The 18,774-nt window shown below is 43.7% G+C and overlaps 1 protein-coding gene across 1 annotated transcript in view; it reads right to left on the bottom strand.

Moving 5' to 3' along the window:
* The window catches only part of LOC131743546 (protocadherin-8-like), a 175,518-nt gene that overhangs the window by 130,154 nt on the left and 26,590 nt on the right, over positions 1-18,774 (bottom strand). The window contains 6 exon segments of the mRNA XM_059042349.2: positions 7,496-7,614; positions 13,840-14,292; positions 14,294-15,340; positions 15,342-15,441; positions 15,444-15,643; positions 15,645-15,906. Of these exon segments, the coding sequence (XP_058898332.2) occupies positions 7,496-7,614; positions 13,840-14,292; positions 14,294-15,340; positions 15,342-15,441; positions 15,444-15,643; positions 15,645-15,906 (2,181 nt within the window).

Raw genomic sequence — 18,774 nt, 5'->3', positions numbered from 1 at the left:
ACCACATCTTCTTTAACCATTCCTCTGTCAGTGGACATTTAAGTGGCTTCCATGTCTTGGCTATTGTGAATAGTGCTGCTATGAACACTGGGGTACACGTATCTTTTCAAATTCGAGTTTTCTCTGAATATATGCCCAGGTGTGGGATTGCAGGATCATATGATAGAGTTACAATATCATCACTCTTGACTCAACAGTTCTACTCCCAGGTATATGGCCAACAGAAACAAGTGTTACATCCACCAAAAAACGTGTAAATGAATTCACAAAAGCCAAAAACTTGAAATCACCCTAATGACCATCAACTGTAGAGTGGATAAATAAATTGTGGCAAATTCACAAATCAAATACTACACAGCAGTGAGAAAGAATGAAAAGCATGGATGAAGCTCACAGACGTAACTGTGAGCCAGGCTGTACCGTTCCGTTTATATAAAGTTCAAGTACAGGAAAAAGTCAGATGGTGAAAGAGGTTTGAATAGTGGTTACTTTGGGAAGAGCTATTGCCTGGGAAAGGTGCATGAAAAGGAGCCGTCAAGGGAGCTGGAAATGTTCTAGTCCTTGATCTGGGTGGTGGTAACATGAGTGTGTACATATAAAATTCTATCCAGTTGTAAACCTAAAATTCATGTACTTTAATGTTATATCATAATTCCTTCACCGACTATATGACCTCAAACAAATCATCCTCTCTAAACCTCCATTTCCTCATCTATAGAATGGGGATGATAATATAACTACCTCCTAGGATAATTATGAGGTATAAATACAATAGTTCATGTATAGCATTTAGCATGGAGCCTTGTATACAATGAGCGTTTGATAAATGTTGCCCACTGTGGTGTCTCACTGAGAATGCAGTCATCAACAGGCAGGATTCAGGAGTTATAAATTGCTTGAGGAATCATACTTAAGGTAGAAGCTAACATCACAAATGCATGTGAACCTGGTTTTAAGAAAAACAAAGACATCTAATCCTATGTTTATAAACTTGAGGGACAATTTTAGATTCTCAGCTTCTAAATATTGTTTCCCACAGAATTCACTTACATAACAAATTACTCTAATGAAGTTGAAATACTATTCAACGTAAACCAAAAGATGGGTGTACATTGCACTTTGAAGGTATGTCTCACGTAATTTTAGGTACACTCGTCCATGTTTGCTCCACTCTCGCTGGGGCCTAGACCACCGATTCTGGAAAGCTGATGCTTGGGGCCACATACTAACTCTGAAGACACCACAGGACCTGGAAACCGATTTCTACAGCAGTGATTTTCTATGGAAGGCCAGCAGCCAAAGGAGTTTGAAGGACTTTCTAGCGTCTCGCCTGAGCGTAGGTAAAGAATGAATTACTGATCATGAAAATGGCTGAATTACTTCTTGGGCAAGTTTATTTTATCATCACCATTGCTGCAAAATCTTTAAGGTTATAGGACTGAATGTAAGGACTACAAATTTAAGGTGCTAGCTAGAATAGCAGAGGAGTCTTTAGAAATTAGAGTTTCTGCCTGCAGAAAACCTTGTAGTATTGGGAATTCTTTTTGTTTTTTTTTTTAAAAGAGCGCACTGCCACAAGTTGTGGGATCTTAGTTCCCCGACCAGGAATAGAATCTAGCCCCGGCAGTGGAAGCAAGGAGGCCTAATCACAGGATCTCCAGGGAATTCCTGGGAATTCTTGTCATTAGACATTTTTCAAATATTTTATAATAAATAATATGTGTCCACCCATTTTTAGATACTTCTATGAACCAATAAAAGACTGATGTCATGAACCAGGGAAGCGTGGAGAACAATGAGAACACAGTCACCCTGTAAATGTGCCAAGCAACGATGGTGGGTCAGTGGCTCCCTCAACAAGTCCAGAGCGTGGACGTGGTCCTCCATCCTGGCCCTCCTTTCTAAATCCACTAGAACTGTGATAATGGAAAGGTTGTACAGCTTCTCTGCCCAATACCGTAGCCACTAGCCACACATGGCTAATGTGACCGAGGAACTGAATTCTTCATTATATTGAATTTTAATTCATTTAACTTTAAGCAGCCACACGTGGCAAGTGATTATTGAATTGGGTGGACAGTTCTTGCCAGTCAGATCTTGATGAGCCCAGACCCTTCCTGTTGGGGAGATACTAGTGTCCTGCGCTTGCAGACCCAATTCTTCCCACGGTCTGAGCCAATCTTGAAGCCAACAAGACATAATCCAGATCCTTCCAGCCCATCACCCAACCTTGCTGCCCCTGGATCTGGTCAGCTGTTCACCTAGCCTGCCAGTCACTGCATTGGGCGTTTGATCTCTCCTTTTGCCCCTGGTCTTCTGCCTCAGTGTCTGCCTAGCTTCTTGTTCATAGCTAGGGAAAGAGTCCTGTTGGGAGCTCTAACCCAGATGACTGATGCCTTAAAACTCTCTCTTGGTCCTGCCACCCCTGCTCCCTGCAGCCCTGCCTCAGATGGATCTGCGGCTGTGAATGGGCTGAATGCCCCAAAGCACAACATCCCCAGTCATCTCTATCTGGTTTTCACCCATTGCCAGAATCTGCCACTGCTCTACCCACTAAGCACCAGGCAACCCTCTCAGATGTTAAGCTAGAGAAATTGTTTGGGTTCCCCCAGCCCAGTGGCGCCCGTCCACAGCTTCTTCTTTCTCCCCACTGGGCCTATGGTTACAGCTGGGGTCCAGATTCTTCACCCAGCCTAAAGTTATTCAACATTAAATTATGTTCCCAGTAAAACTGTAAACGCTTAACTGTATATGAACAGCTAGATGAATATTTTATTTACATTCATAAATGATCCTAGAAAATAAAATATATGTTCACTTATTATATTTGTGCCAATAAAAGGCTCTCATCTAGAACTCTTTGGTAAAATAGCATGGATTATATAAAATCATCATGTACTCTGACATTGACTATTATCGTAATTTCGGGAAACGTCTATCAAAACCAGGAGGCTCGTGGGTGCAGCTTGGCTTATAAATACTTGACAGAAACATATATGTGTATATTCCCCAGACGTAGCTGTCTATATGAGTTGCAGCATTTCAGAATGAAGTGGCTATTTCTGAGGCATGTGAAGGCGATTCATCCACTGAAGGATGATTTAATTCATCATTCTGTCCAAGAAGTGTGGAAGGTGACCCTGCTGGCCTGCAGTTTTGAACTCTGTCACATACACTTGGCCACCAGCACTTGAGGAGGCATAGGCTTGAAAATAACATCCTTTGAGTTCTTAGTGTTCTGGGTGGAAACCCCTATTTCTCAGCTGGGAAACGTGAGGGCAATGGGTATTTGAAGAGAGTACAATCCTGTAGCTGTTTTCACGATGTGATGAAATGCCTGGATTAATCTTTTAGGATCCTTAAATGTTTTGTGTTCTGAATGATCTGAAACAACTTGGAAATAAAGTGAAATACTTTTAAATGTTTTAAATAACCAGAACGCTACATAGCGATATACTTTAAAATGCCAACAGCATTCAGTTGTCCAGAGACTGGTTTTCTAGCTGTTTATTTTTTCTTCCTCTGGATTTTCTACCAATGACTTGTACCTCCACCTGCTGGTGCACTGAGGAAATGAAATGGAAATAAAATCCAAGCAAGTAAATTAAAGGATTTGTGAGAATCTCTGATACAGGTTTGGTGGGAGAAATGGTCAGAATTACAGTCTAAAATGAAGTTTCTGAAGATTATCGGGTTAATCCACTCATCCTCTGCGTTAACTATTAAAAGTGAGATGCAAAAAACAATTCAAAATACCTGCGATAAACACCATATCTCCAGCTGTCAACATCTAATTCAATTATCTTGCCATCACCCATGTGGCATCTTTTCAACACTCCCACTAAAAGTTTTACAAGAAATGCAGCAGAGAGTTGAAGTATAAACCAAATCATAAATCAGAACAACTCATGAAGTCAAAGAGAAACATCCTCAGAAATGTAAATCGGTCCTAAATCTTTAGCAGGCCTATAAAATAAGTATGTAAAACCCTACTGGAACTACGCTACAGCAGAACATTTTAAAAGCATGTACTCCAAAGCCAGACTTCCAGAGTTGGAAATCCAGCTCTACCCCTTACAGCTGGGTGTCCGTAATCAAATTACTCCAAGTCTATGCCTCAGTTTCCCCATGTGCGAAACGGTGTTAAATGACAGTACCTACTTAATAGCATTATCATGAGGATTAAGTGAGTTAATACTTGTAAAGCACCTAGAACATTTCCTGGTACATGATAAAACTTGTATAAATGCTCAATAAATAAATAAAATGTAGCTGTTGCATACTGGTAAGAGGAAATGTGATTGTTATTATGGAGAAACGAGAAACGGTATTTTCTCATGCTGAACAATTGCCTTGATCACACCATTGTTTGCTAAAGCTACACCTTGAGCTATCATGGATTTAGAGAGCTTGCCTATTATTATAAAGAGGAAACTGAGATAAGACAAGAATAAGCTGGTAATTCCCTAAATAGTGAATAAACAGTAGGAGTTCCAGGAATTTGATTTTTTTTTTTTTTGGAAAAGGCTTATTTACCATTAAATGATCTGGAAAAATACACTTACTGTAAAATCTTCAGGTTTTAGTATGACACTAAAATCTTCCACAAAACAAAGCAGCACAATGGAACTTGTAAAAACAACAACATTACTTTATCCTAATATAAAATGTGATATTATCATCTGAAATAGTCATACAGTTGCAATGTATATTCTGGTTAGACCACACCATCATTCATCCATTCAGTAAAATATGTTAGTACACATTTGATGCCAGTGATTCAGCATGAAACAGGGAACAAATAATAAACAAGTATATAAAATAATATCAGGCAGTGATAAACGCTATGACGGAAAATAAAGCAGGGTGGAGAGTGACAGTGACAGGAGGGAGAAGCAATCTGCAGTTAGGAAGACCTCTTTGAGGATGGATATTTGAGCAAAGAACTAAATGAAGGCAGAAAGCAAACAATATGGATATCTTGAGAAAGAGCTTACCAGGCAGAGGGAACAGCAAGACCCTGAGGTCTGAAATAAAGACACGCTTGGTCAATGCAAAAAAAACAAGAAAGCCAATTAAATGACCTAAATTATCAAGGGGAAGGGTGGTAAATCATATGGGAGAAGCAGCCAGGAGCCAGATAATACAGGACTTTATGGGCCATGCGTGGCTTGTTTACAAACATGGCCCCAAAATTCTTTAATAATTTTCCAATGTAGACATGGGGTCTTTGTCCCCTTCCTTTGAATCTGGTGGGCTTAAGATTGCTTGGACCAGTAGAATATGATGGAAATGACTCTGTCTTTCTGAGGCTGGGTCATAAAAAGATGGGTCTTTGTCTTGTTTGGTGGAGCTTTCATGTTTGCAACTGTAAGCTGGCATGTGACTTTCCTGAGGCCGCCATGCTGTGAGAGAATCAAGCCACGTATACAGGACACATGTAGCCCCCTTTCCCACCCCCAATTCTGCAATCCTAGAATTTCAGTCATCCTAGTTACCACGCCAGACACATGACTGAATAAGCCTTCGGATGATTCCAGCTCCCAGCCATCACATCATCTCAGCTAAAGCCTCAGAAGCTGAAACAGACACAAGCTATGTCCTGTCCAAAATGGCCCAGAGAATCCATGAGCATAATATAATGATTGCTGTAAACCGCTGCATTTGGGGCTAGTTTGTTATCCAGCATTCATAACTGGGACACCATGATAGGGATTTTGGATAAGTGAGAAATCTTTGGAGAGTTGATTAATATAATCTGATTTATGAAGTAAGAGGATCACTCTAGTTCCTGCAGGGAGAACAGACTGCAAGAGGGCAAGCATGCAAGCAGAGAGGCCAGTTTGGAACCTATTGCAGTTGTCCAAGCAAGAGATGATAGTGCCCCAGCTAGGGCAGCAGCAATGAAGATAGTGAGAAGAGCTTTGATGGACAATATGGTTTCAAAGTAATTCCAATAGGATTTGCTGATGGATTGGAAGTTGTGTGTGGGAAGATACAAATCAAGAATGACACAAAGGATTTTGGACAGAGCAAGCAACTAAGTGAATAGAGGTGTCATTTCCAGAGCTACAAACATTAGAGGAAGAGTGGGTTTGGAGAACAGAAATCAAGAGTTCAGTTTTGAACATGTGATATGCTCATTAAACACCCAAATGGAGATGTGGAAGAAGCAAGTTGGTATACGAATTTGGAGGTCAGGAGAGAAGCTGTTTCCATAGTGCTATGTTCAACTTTAAGTGCCTCATTTTAGGAAAGATATATACAAACTAGAGAACATTCAGAAGAAGGGAACCAGGATGCAGATATTTTTAAAAGCCATACCATTAAAAATAAAAAATGTTGAAACATTTTGTTTCACCACCCTAAACATAGGGTGGGCAAAAATATCTATGATGGTGAAGAGGCACTTGAATCAGTAGGACATACCCTCAGGACTCATCTTTGAGAGACTAAACATCTAATGCCCACTTTTGTGGAGACTAACATAAAACACCTCAAAATTGACGATGCCTTTCCTCACAGGAGCTACCGTTCCAGAACCAGACACCATTACAGAGATTTTGACCTCAACACTACAGGAGATGGACTGAATAGCATAAGGCTGTATTGGTGCAGGATGCACTGAACAGAGCAAAGCCAAACAAAACCACACACCCCTCAAAAATAAATAAATAAAATTTACAAAGAAATATCAAAAAAGAGAAGAAAAAATCTATCCTCATATGTTCCCAGCAAATGACATACTGGCATATATGAAATTTACCTATTCATGTGCTGTTCCCATCTGGAACGCCTACAGGGGGGAAGCTATCCTTCGTGCTTGTGACACTAAGTTAGTTTAGTATTAATAACCACAATATGCTGATTTTTCAGTATTTTAATCTTTTGCATGAATAGAGGCAGTTTAGTAGGGTGATTAAGAGCAGGAAATGTAAAGCCAGAATTCCTGGGCTAAGATCTTAACTCCAACACTTGCACAAACTACTTAAACTCTCTGTGCCTCAATTTCCTACCTTATTAGACGTATCATGGGGAATAAATAAGTCAATAAATGTATTTAAAATATATAGAGGGCTTCCCTGGTGGCGCAGGGGTTGAGAGTCCACCTGCCGATGCAGGGGACACGGGTTCGTTCCCCGGTCCGGGAAGATCCCACGTGCCTCGGAGCGGCTGGGCCTGTGAGCCATGGCCGCTGAGTCTGCGCGTCCGGAGCCTGTGCTCCGCAACGGGAGAGGCCACGACAGTGAGAGGCCCGCGTACCGCAAAACAAACAAACAAACAAACAAACAAAAAATGAAAAAACATAAAATACATAGAAACAGCTATATAGTCAGTGATCAAAAAATATTAGCTCTATTCAGCAGCACTCAGCATACTCCCATCTATGAATGTACACTTAAGACCCCTTGTTTAGTTTTTTTAATTATGCATTCGGGCATATAGTATTATGACTTTGAAAGCAAGAACTTCAAAGTCACAGGTGTGAACTTACCCTCTTGCTTTGCAATCATTCCAAAAGGTGCTTTCTTGATATCACAACTGTTGTCATTCAATTCACTGTCCCCTTTTCCACTATCTCTCACACTAAACTCCTCTGGATTTGAATGTGTCCTGGAAGTGAAAAGGAAAGAACTACTCTGTTATCCATAAAAATGTACAAAATTTCAAACCATGGCTTAGAGATAGTGATAAATACTCTGCAATTACCTTAAACTTGCAGCAGATTTATCCTCTCCCCACAGGAATGGGGAATGAAAAGGACCTGAGACGGACCCCTGTTTAAAAAGAGGTGTGACCCCACTGTCACCAATGGACAGATCATCAAAAATGAAAATAGATAAGGAAACACAAGCTTTAAATCATACATTATACAAGATGGATTTGCTTGATATTTATAGGACATTCCATCCAAGAACAACAGAATACACATTTTTCTCAAGTGCCCATGGAACATTCTCCAGGATAGATCATATCTTGGGTCACAAATCTAGCCTTGGCAAATTTAAGAAAATTGAAATCGTATCAAGTATCTTTTCTGACCACAATGCTATGAGACTAGATATCAATTACAGGAAAAGATCTGTAAAAAATACAAACACATGGAGGCTAAACAATACACTACTTAATAACGAAGTGATCACTGAAGAAATCAAAGAGGAAATCAAAAAGTACTTAGAAACAAATGACAATGGAGACACGACAACCCAAAACCTATGGGATACAGCAAAAGCAGTTCTAAGAGGGAAGTTTATAGCAATACAATCCTACCTTAAGAAACAGGAAGCATCTCCAATAAACAACCTAACTTTGCACCTAAAGCAATTAGAGAAGGAAGAACAAAAAAACCCCAAATTTAGCAGAAGGAAAGAAATCATAAAGATCAGATCAGAAATAAATGAAAAAGAAATGAAGGAAACAATAGCAAAGATCAATAAAAGTAAAAGCTGGTTCTTTGAGAAGATAAATAAAATTGATAAACCATTAGCCAGACTCATCAAGAAAAAAAGGGAGAAGACTCAAATCAATAGAATTAGAAATGAAAAAGGAAATGTAACAACTGACTCTGCAGAAATACAAAAGATTATTAGAGATTTCTACAAGCAACTCTATGCCAATAAAATGGACAACCTGGAAGAAATGGACAAATTCTTAGAAAAGCACAACCTTCCAAGACTGAACCAGGAAGAAATAGAAAATATGAACAGACCAATCACAAGCACTGAAATTGAAACTGTGATTAAAAATCTTCCAACAAACAAAAGCCCAGGACCAGATGGCTTCACAGGCGAATTCTGTCAAACATTTAGAGAAGAGCTAACAGCTATCCTTCTCAAACTCTTCCAAAAGATAGCAGAGGGAGGAACACTCTCAAAATCATTCTATGAGGCCACCATCACCCCGATACCAAAACCAGACAAAGACGTCACAAAGAAAGAAAACTATAGGCCAATATCACTGATGAACATAGATGCAAAAATCCTCAACAAAATACTAACAAACAGAATCCAACAGCACATTAAAAGGATCATACACCATGATCAAGTGGGGTTTATTCCAGGAATGCAAGGATTCTTCAATATACACAAATCAATCAACGTGATACACCATATCAACAAACTGAAGGAGAAAAACCATATGGTCATCTCAATAGATGCAGAGAAAGCTTTTGACAAAATTCAACACCCATTTATGATAAAAACCCTGCAGAAAGTAGGCATAGAGGGAACTTTCCTCAACATAATAAAGGCAATATATGACAAACCCACAGCCAGCATTGTTCTCAATGGTGAAAAACTGAAACCATTTCCACCAAGATCAGGAACAAGACAAGGTTGCCCACTCTCACCACTCTTATTCAACCTAGTTTTGGAAGTTCTAGCCACAGCAATCAGAGAAAATAAAGAAATAAAAGGAATCCAAATAGGAAAAGAAGAAGTAAAGCTGTCACTGTTTGCAGATGACATGATACTATACATGGAGAATCCTAAAGATGCTACCAGAAAACTACTAGATCTAATCAATGAATTTGGTAAAGTAGCAGGATACAAAATTAATGCACAGAAATCTCTGGCATTCTTATACACTAATGATGAAAAATCTGAGAGGGAAATTAAGAAAACACTCCCATTTACCATTGCAACAAAAAGAATAAAATATCTAGGAATAAACCTACCTAAGGAGACAAAAGACTTGTATGCAGAAAACTATAAGACACTAATGAAAGAAATTAAAGATGATACAAATAGGTGGAGAAATATACCATGTTCTTGAATTGGAAGAATCAACATTGTGAAAATGACTCTATTACCCAAAGCAATCTACAGATTCAATGCAATCCCTATCAAATTACCACTGGCATTTTTTACAGAACTAGAACAAAGAATTTCACAATTTGTATGGAAACACAAAAGACCCCGAATAGCCAAAGCAATCTTGAGAACGAAAAATGGAGCTGGAGGAATCAGGCTCGCTGACTTCAGACTATACTACAAGGCCACAGTAATCAAGACAGTATGGTACTGGCACAAAAACAGAAATATAGATCAATGGAACAGGATAGAAAGCCCAGAGATAAACCCACACACATATGGTCACCTTATCTTTGATAAAGGAGGGAAGGAAACACAGTGGAGAAAAGACAGCCTCTTCAATAAGTGGTGCTGGGAAAACTGGACAGCTACCTGTAGAAGTATGAAATTAGAACACTCCCTAACACCATACACAAAAATAAACTCAAAATAGGTTAAAGACCTAAATGTAAGGCCAGACGTTATCAAACTCTTAGAGGAAAACATAGGCAGAACACTCTATGACATAAATCACAGCAAGATCCTTTTTGACCCACCTCCTAGAGAAATGGAAATAAAAACAAAAATAAACAAATGGGATCTAATGAAACTTAAAAGCTTCTGCACAGCAAAGGATACCATAAACAAGACCAAAAGACAACCCTCAGAATGGGAGAAAATATTTACAAATGAAGCAACTGACAAAGGATTAATATCCAAAATTTATAAGCAACTCAGGCAGCTCAATAACAAAAAAACAAACAACCCAATCCAAAAATGGGCAGAAGAACTAAATAGATATTTCTCCAAAGAAGATATACAGATTGCCAACAAACACATGAAAGAATGCTCAACATCATTAATCATTAGAGAAATGCAAATCAAAACTACAATGAGATATTATCTCACACCGGTCAGATTGGCCATCATCAAAAACTCTAGAAAAAATAAATGCTGGAGAAGGTGTGGAGAAAAGGGAACACTGTTGCACTGCTGGTGGAATGTAAATTGATACAGCCACTATGGAGAACAGTATGGAGGTTCCTTAAAAAACTACAAATAGAACTACCATATGACCCAGCAATCCCACTACTGGGCATATACCCTGAGAAAACCATAATTCAAAAAGAGTCATGTACCAAAATGTTTATCGCAGCTCTATTTACGATAGCCAGGACATGGAAGCAACCTAAGTGTCCATCAACAGATGAATGGATAAGGAAGATGTGGCACATATATACAATGGAATATTACTCAGCCATAAAAAGAAATGAAACTGAGTTATTTGTAATGAGGTGGATAGACCTGGAGTCTGTCATACAGAGTGAAGTAAGTCAGAAGGTTAAAAACAAATACCGTATGCTAACACATATATATGGAACCTTAAAAAAAAAATGTCATGAAGAGATTAGTGGTAGGATGGGAATAAAACACAGACCTACTAGAGCATAAACTTGAGGATATGGGGAGGGGGAAGGGTAAGCTGTGATGATGTGAGAGAGTGGCAGGGACATATACACACTACCAAATGTAAATTAGATAGCTAGTGGGAACCTGCAGCATAGCACAGGGAGTTCACCTCTGTGCTTTGTGACCACCTAGAGGGGTGGGATAGGGAGGGTGGGATAGGGAGGGTGGGAGGGAGGGTGACACAAGAGGGAAGTGATATGGGAACATATGTATATGTATAACTGATTCACTTTGTTGTAAAGGAGAAATTAACACACTATTGTAAAACAGTTATACTCAAATAAAGATGTTAAAAAATAAATAAAAATAAAAAGAGGTGTGAGACAAAAATAAATTCAAAATGGATTAAAGACCTAAATGTAAGGCCAGACACTATCAAACTCTTAGAGGAAAACATAGGCAGAACACTCTATGACATAAATCACAGCAAGATCCTTTTTGACCCACCTCCTAGAGAAATGGAAATAAAAACAAAAATAAACAAATGGGACCTAATGAAACTTCAAAGCTTTTGCACAGCAAAGGAAACCATAACCAAGGCCAAAAGACAACCCTCAGAATGGGAGAAAATATTTGCAAATGAAGCAACTGACAAAGGATTAGTCTCCAAAACTTACAAGCAGCTCATGCAGCTCAATATCAAAAAAACAAACAACCCAATCAAAAAATGGGCAGAAGACCTAAATAGACATTTCTCCAAAGAAGATATACAGATTGCCAACAAACACATGAAAGGATGCTCAACATCATTAATCATTAGAGAAATGAAAATCAAAACTACAATGAGATATTATCTCACACTGGTCAGAATGGCCATCATCAAAAAATCTACAAACAATAAATGCTGGAGAGGGTGTGGAGAAAAGGCAACACTCTTGCACTGTTGGTGGGAAAGTAAATTGATACAGTCACTATGGAGAACAATATGGAGGTTCCTTAAAAAACTACAAATAGAACTACCATATGACCCAGCAATCCCACTACTGGGCATATACCCTGAGAAAACCATAATTCAAAGAGTCATGTACCAAAATGTTCATTGCAGCTCCGTTTACAGTAGCCAGGACATGGAAGCAACCTAAGTGTCCATCAACAGATGAATGGATAAAGAAGATGTGGCACATATATACAATGGAATATTACTCAGCCATAAAAAGAAACGAAATTGAGTTATTTGTAGTGAGGTGGATGGTCCTGGAGTCTGTCATACAGAGTGAAGTAAGTCAGAAAGAGAAAAACAAATACCGTATGCTAACACATATATATGGAATCTAAGAAAAAAAAATGTCGTGAAGAGCCTAGGGGTAGGATGGGAATAAAACAGAGACCTACTAGAGCATGGACTTGAGGATATGGGGAGGGGGAAGGGTAAGCTGTGATGAAGTGAGAGAGTAGCATGGACATATATACAGTACCAAACGTAGGGTGGATAGCTAGTGGGAAGCAGCCGCATAGCACAGGGCGATCAGCTCGGTGGTTTGTGACCACCTAGAGGGGTGGGATAGGGAGGGTGGGAGGGAGACGCAAGAGGGAAGAGATATGGAAACATATGTATATGTATAACTGATTCACTTCGTTGTAAAGCAGAAACTAACACACCATTGTAAAGCAATTATACTCCAATAAAGATGTTAAAAATAAATAAATAAAATAAAATAAAATGCCTATGCTGTAGTGCTCTATTAAAAAAAAAGAGGTGTGAGAGCAGCAGTTAATAATATTTCACCCTTAGATATCAGAACTGACAGAGCAGGCACAGCATCCCTCATCTGCAGTGCTGCAGGAAGACACCATTTAAACCCTGACGGAAAGGGATTCGAGTTGGACGCATAAGGAAGTTACCAGGGGCCGAAAGAGCAGGAATAGACATGGGCCTCCATGAACACATGACCATCAGGCCTCCTCCTGGCCTCATCTGTGAAGAATTTTTCCTCTCAAACAAAAATTAAACAGGTCTTGAAAAATTAGCCACTTGAAGTCCCAAACCTGATCAGGCACTGAATTTTCATAAAGCTCCGAGCGTGAAAATTTACTAAATGCTAACGAGGACACTAAGAGAGCTGGCGTGCGCTACCTGGGCCCAGGGGATCCCGCTCCTCTTCCGAGGTGAGGGGCATAAGGACACCGCACACTGTTCCCGGACTGGGAAGTCTCGGCAGACTCGTTCTCCTGCGCCTCTGAGGAAATGGAAAACGGCGGTGTCTCCACGAAGAACCTTGGGTCGAAGCTCCCAGGATCAGCCCCTGATGTCCTGCAACATGGGCAAGCCTGGCCACTGCTCGCATGGCACCTGCTCTGTCTGTGCTCACAAAGCTTCTTCCTCCGCGTCCTACCCTGCCTGAGCAGGAACAAGTCACAGTGACGATGGCCACCAGCGGAAGGCCGCAGCCGCTGGTCAAAACCCCGACCACAACAACGGAGCGGTCAGGGTGCCGCCCTGCTCCATGCGCTGTGCGCCGTCCCGCGGGTCCCTCCCATTCCTGGTTTGCCGGCGGAGGCGGCCGTGGCACCAACACTACCTCTCCGCCAGGTGGCGCCGAGTGCGCGGGCACGAGGAGCAAGGTGGCCGTGCACTTACCAGGCCGGCCGGCCTCCGTCCAGCACCACGACGGCCTCCGTAGGCGGGTCGGCGGGCTGCGGGGACAGGCGGCAATGCAGGGACAGCTCACCCGTGGCCGGGTGTAGCGCCAGGGCCCCGGAGCCGCAGTCGCTGCGGAGCAGGATGTAAGTCAGCTCCGCGTTGAGCTCTTGGTCCGCGTCCCTAGCCTGCAGTCGGGTCAGCAGGTAGCCCAGGGGCGCGTCCCGGGGCAGAGGGGCCTGGCCTGACACACTGACGAGTGGCGGGGTCACCAGCCGAGGCGCGTGGTCGTTCTGGTCCTCCACATGCAGCCGCACCACGGCCCGGCCCCGGAGCGGCGGAGAGCCGCCGTCGAGCGCCTCCAGCCCCAGCCTCAGCTCAGCCAGTTCCTCGCGGTCAAAGCACTGTTCAGCGTGCAGCTCCCCAGTGACGGGGTCCAATGAGACGTAGGTGACACGGAGCCTCCAGCAGCCGGTAGGTGACCTGGCCGTTGCGGCCCAGGTCGGGGTCCCTGGCGGCCACCGTGGCCAAGTAGGCCCCGGGCGGGTTGTTCTCACGCACCGACAACTCGTAGACTGGCCGCGTGAAGAGCGGCTCGTTGTCGTTCTCGTCGCTCACCCGCACCAGGTAGGGCCGTACGGTGCGCAGCGGGGGCGCGCCGCGGTCCTCGGCCACCAGCGTCAGGTTGTACTCGGCGATGCGCTCGCGGTCCAGCGACCCCGCGGTCACCACCAGGTAGCTGCCCGCGTAGGCCGGCTGCAGCCGGAAGTGCTCGTGCCCATAGAGGGCGCAGCGCACCTGCCCGTTGGCTCCCGAGTCCCTGTCCGAGGTGCTGACCAGCGCCACCAGGCTCTCGCGTGCCGCCCCCTCTGGCACCAGCGAGATGGCTCCAGCCTCTGGCGTCCCGGGCCCGGTCGACGAGGTCGCGTCCGCACCCCCGAGAGCGGCGGCGGCGGCGAAGGGCGAGGCGACAGGCGCACCTGGGGCGGCCAGCGGGGTGATGGCGATGTCCGGTGCGTTGCCATTGACGTCGCGGATGCGCACGATGACCTTGCAGGTGGCGGCGCGGGGCCCGGGGCCGCGCTCCTGCGCCCGCACGTCCAGCTCGTAAGTGTCCTGGCGCTCGTAGTCCACGGGCCCGGTCAGGGTGAGGCGGCCCGAGCGCGGGTCGAGGCGGAAGAGGCGGCGCGCCTCGGGCGGGGTACGGGAGCCGAAGGCGAACACCACGTCGCCGTTGGGGCCCTCGTCGGGGTCTGCCGCGTCCAGGTCGAGCAGTAGCGAGCCCACGGGCGCGTCCTCCGCCAGCTCCACCTCGGCCACGGCGCCCTGCGGCAAGGCCGCGCTGTGGTCGTTCGCGACCAGCACGCGCACACTGAGGGCGGCCGTGGCGGAGCGCGGCGGGCGGCCTCCGTCCTGGGCCACCAGCTCCAGGTTGTAGGCGGCCTGGCTCTCGCGACCCAGCTCCTGCAGCAGCACCAGGTCGGCGCACTGGGCACCGTCCGCGCGTCTGCATCTCCACGCGGAAGGGGCTGTGCGGCTCGGCCAGGCGCACGCTCTGCAGCCCATTGGCCTCCACGTCCTCGTCTATGGACACCTCCAGGAGATGTGCGTGCCCACGGCCGCGCCCTCGGACACCTCCTCCGGGATCTGGGCCCGGGAAAAGCGTGGCTCGTGGTGGTTGACGTCCCTCACCTCCACCTCCACCTCCACGTGCACCTGCCGGAACTGCTCCTGCCAAAAGCTGACCACTTTGAAGGCCTGGCCGCACAGCCGCTCGAGGTCCAGGCCCGCGTCTCCGAGGACGGTCGCCCTCTTGCACCTGGATCAGCGAGCTGCTGAACTTAATCAGGCAGAACTGGCCTGGCACCTCGCGCTGGGAATTAAACAGGATGTGGTCAGACAGAACACTGATGAAGGTGCCGAGGGCTTCTTCCTCGTAGGTGAGGAAATTGACAGTTTCGGTGCAAGACCCTGACACCAGAAGCAGCAGCAGCGGAAACAACAGGGACCCCAGTCCAGCCCTGTGTAAAGTGTCAGCGGGGAATCTGAGCCTCCAGTGAGACACTCCTGTTAGTCAAAGGGAAAGAAAAACACCAACAATCCGAGTCTCTGCGCTCAGACTTCCAGCCTTCTCAAGGCCTCCTGAGCGCACAGGAGACACTTGCTGTCTTAAATACTTTTGATCACTAAACCCTCTCTGCTATGTAATCGCTTTTCTCTGCCTGGGGCCCAAGCAAGCTTCTTCTGAACCCTACCGGGGAGGTTACGTAGGGAAGAATATGCAAATAAGCATCCATCTGGACAAATCCAGTCTCCCGGCCTCTGGGTCATGTTCCTCCCTTGAAAGAGCTCACAGAAGGGCCTGGAGAGCTGAACAGTGGCCAGGGCAGTGCAGGGGGTCATTAAGATCCCTACAGATTTTCTTTTGCTTTTTTTTTTTTAAACATCTTTATTGGAGTATAATTGCTTTACAATGATGTGTTAGTTTCTGCTTTACAACAATGTGAATCAGTTATACATATGTTGCCATATCTCTTCCCTCGAGAGTCTCCCTCCCTCCCTATCCCACCCCTCTAGGTGGTCACAAACCACCTTGCTGATCTTACACTATAAAAATGCACCCTGCTTGCTTTGCTAGTGTGCCCGAATATCACTTTAAGAATATGAGCAGGGGACCCGCAGCATCTTTATTCCTTCCTGAGCACACATAGTCCTCGGACAGAGGCACAATTGCTATTCTCCTTTACCATTTTGAAACAAATGCATATATGCACCCTTTGCCACCCACAGTTATCCATCTATATTGGGTTATCATTTCCTGTATTGAAAGATTCTGGGGGAACAGCTTCTCCAGAGTCAGGCAGTCTCTAATCAGAGAAGAACTGTTTTCCAAAGTAATCATTTCTTAATAGCTTTTCCCGAGCAAAGAAACCATTAATGATGAAATTTCAGCCCCTTCATCTTCTTTTATGTCAGTAATTACTTATACATGAAGACTCAGTGTCAGTCAGGGAGGTTAGTCAACCACAATTTTCTGCAAGGGATAGTTAAGGGTAAGAAAAAGATTTAGGGAAATATATTGCAGTCAATCTTGTTAGAAAATTGCTATACACCAATTATTTTTTAAAAGCCCTTGGCTGAAGAAAACCGCAGGTGGCCTGATAGGCTGAAGGCTAAAGAAACATTAAACCATCTGTCTAAAGCACAATAGTCCTATATTAAGTTCTCTCTATGTGTGAAGTGTTCTAAATGCTAAACAGTCCCACATGTTAATGATGACATTGTTCCTCGTGCCATGGAGCCGTCATCAAGGCAGAATGTTCTTTAACCAGTCATCTTGAATAAAATCAGTGAGCAGGCTGAGCTATTAATACTCCCAGGCTATTCTCGGCTCCTACATGATCTGTAATGTTATTGATTCCTGCAGAGACGTGTCAGTAAATGACTATTTTATTTTTTTCCTTTCACTCTTAAGAGGGAGCTGCACTTATTTTAGCACCAGGATCTGTGAACCCAGTTCTGTAACTGAGCCACCTTTGATGAGATAATTAATTTCCAGGGGTTTTAATTTAGTGGAGCATTTGGCAATGACTCTAATTATAAGTACCAGTAACTGATAGAGAAGTATAGTGGGGAACATGGCTTGATTTTCATCAGGTACTCTGAGATCCCAAAAAGAGAAAAAGCTTCATTTTGTTTACTTTCGATTTTTTTAATTTAATTTAATTTTTTTTTTTTTTTTTTTTTTTTTTTTTCAGTACGCAGGCCTCTCACTGTTATGGCCTATTCCGTTGCGGAGCACAGGCTCCAGACGCGCAGGCTCAGCAGCCATGGCTCACGGGCCCAGCTGCTCCGTGGCATGTGGGATCTTCCCGGACCGGGGCACGCGTCCCCTGAATCGGCAGGCGGACTCCCGACCACTGCGCCACCAGGGAAGCCCCAATTTAATTTTTTTATTGTAGTATAGTTTCTTTACAATGTTGTGTTAGTTTCTGCTGTACAGCAAAGTGACTCATACACATTATTTTTTTATATTCTTTCCCAGTATGATTTATCGCAGGATATTGAATATAGAAGGACTGGGAGTTTGTGATTAGCAGAGGTAAACTATTTGTCTGTATGATGGATAGGCAACGAGGTCCTATTGTACTTTCGATTTTTAAAATTTTGCCTGACGAGGCATTCATCTGAGGAAGGAAACAACTCTACTTGAGTTTAGTGAGACTACATTTCTTGTTGGCCAGTATCCTCAAAGGTGTTAAGACAGTTTGCTTTCTTAGAACTGAGTACTCCAAGGAAGCGTCTGGTTATTCAGTCTTTGGGTCTCAGGGAAAACAAGAGGATCTGATCCCTTTACTCACTTTCTTCATTCCTAGATGCCCCTGAATGGAAGACTGAAAACTGATTCGGCCCCTGCTTTTTAAAAGGCACATGCTTCCATGCACTTTAGCCAGGAGAGGGACCCATTTCATCACAGTCCAAGTCTTGGCCCTTCTCTCTCTCGTGGCACACAGTCCCTGCCAAGCCTGGCTCTCGCCAGTCTTCGGTGCTATTCTTGCCATTCACGATCAGAAAACCTGCTCAGTATCCTAAAAATGAAGAATAGTCTATGACTCTATCTACCGAACGTCAAAAGACCCAGATAAAACATTTTAAAAGTCAGACAATCATACAATACACATTACTTCCACAATGCTGAACATCTGGCCACTTAATGTTTGAAAACATCCACCTATGACGCTTCAATGCTTGATTGCATTTTCCCCACTTCGCCTCCAGCTGTTTGGCAGCGAGGAGCCCATCTATGATAAGGAATGTGCTATATTGTCAGAGATTCATTATTAGCATTAGCCTTGTTTCCTAGTAAACAACCACATTATTCAAACACTGGTTTATGAATGAAAGACAGCTGGAGTTTCAAGAAAGAGACATTTT

Source organism: Kogia breviceps, chromosome 16, assembly GCF_026419965.1.
Source record: "Kogia breviceps isolate mKogBre1 chromosome 16, mKogBre1 haplotype 1, whole genome shotgun sequence".
NCBI classification, from domain to species: domain Eukaryota; kingdom Metazoa; phylum Chordata; class Mammalia; order Artiodactyla; family Physeteridae; genus Kogia; species Kogia breviceps.
The sequence above is the reverse complement of the archived record's forward strand: the minus strand, read 5'-3'. Positions and strand labels throughout refer to the sequence as shown.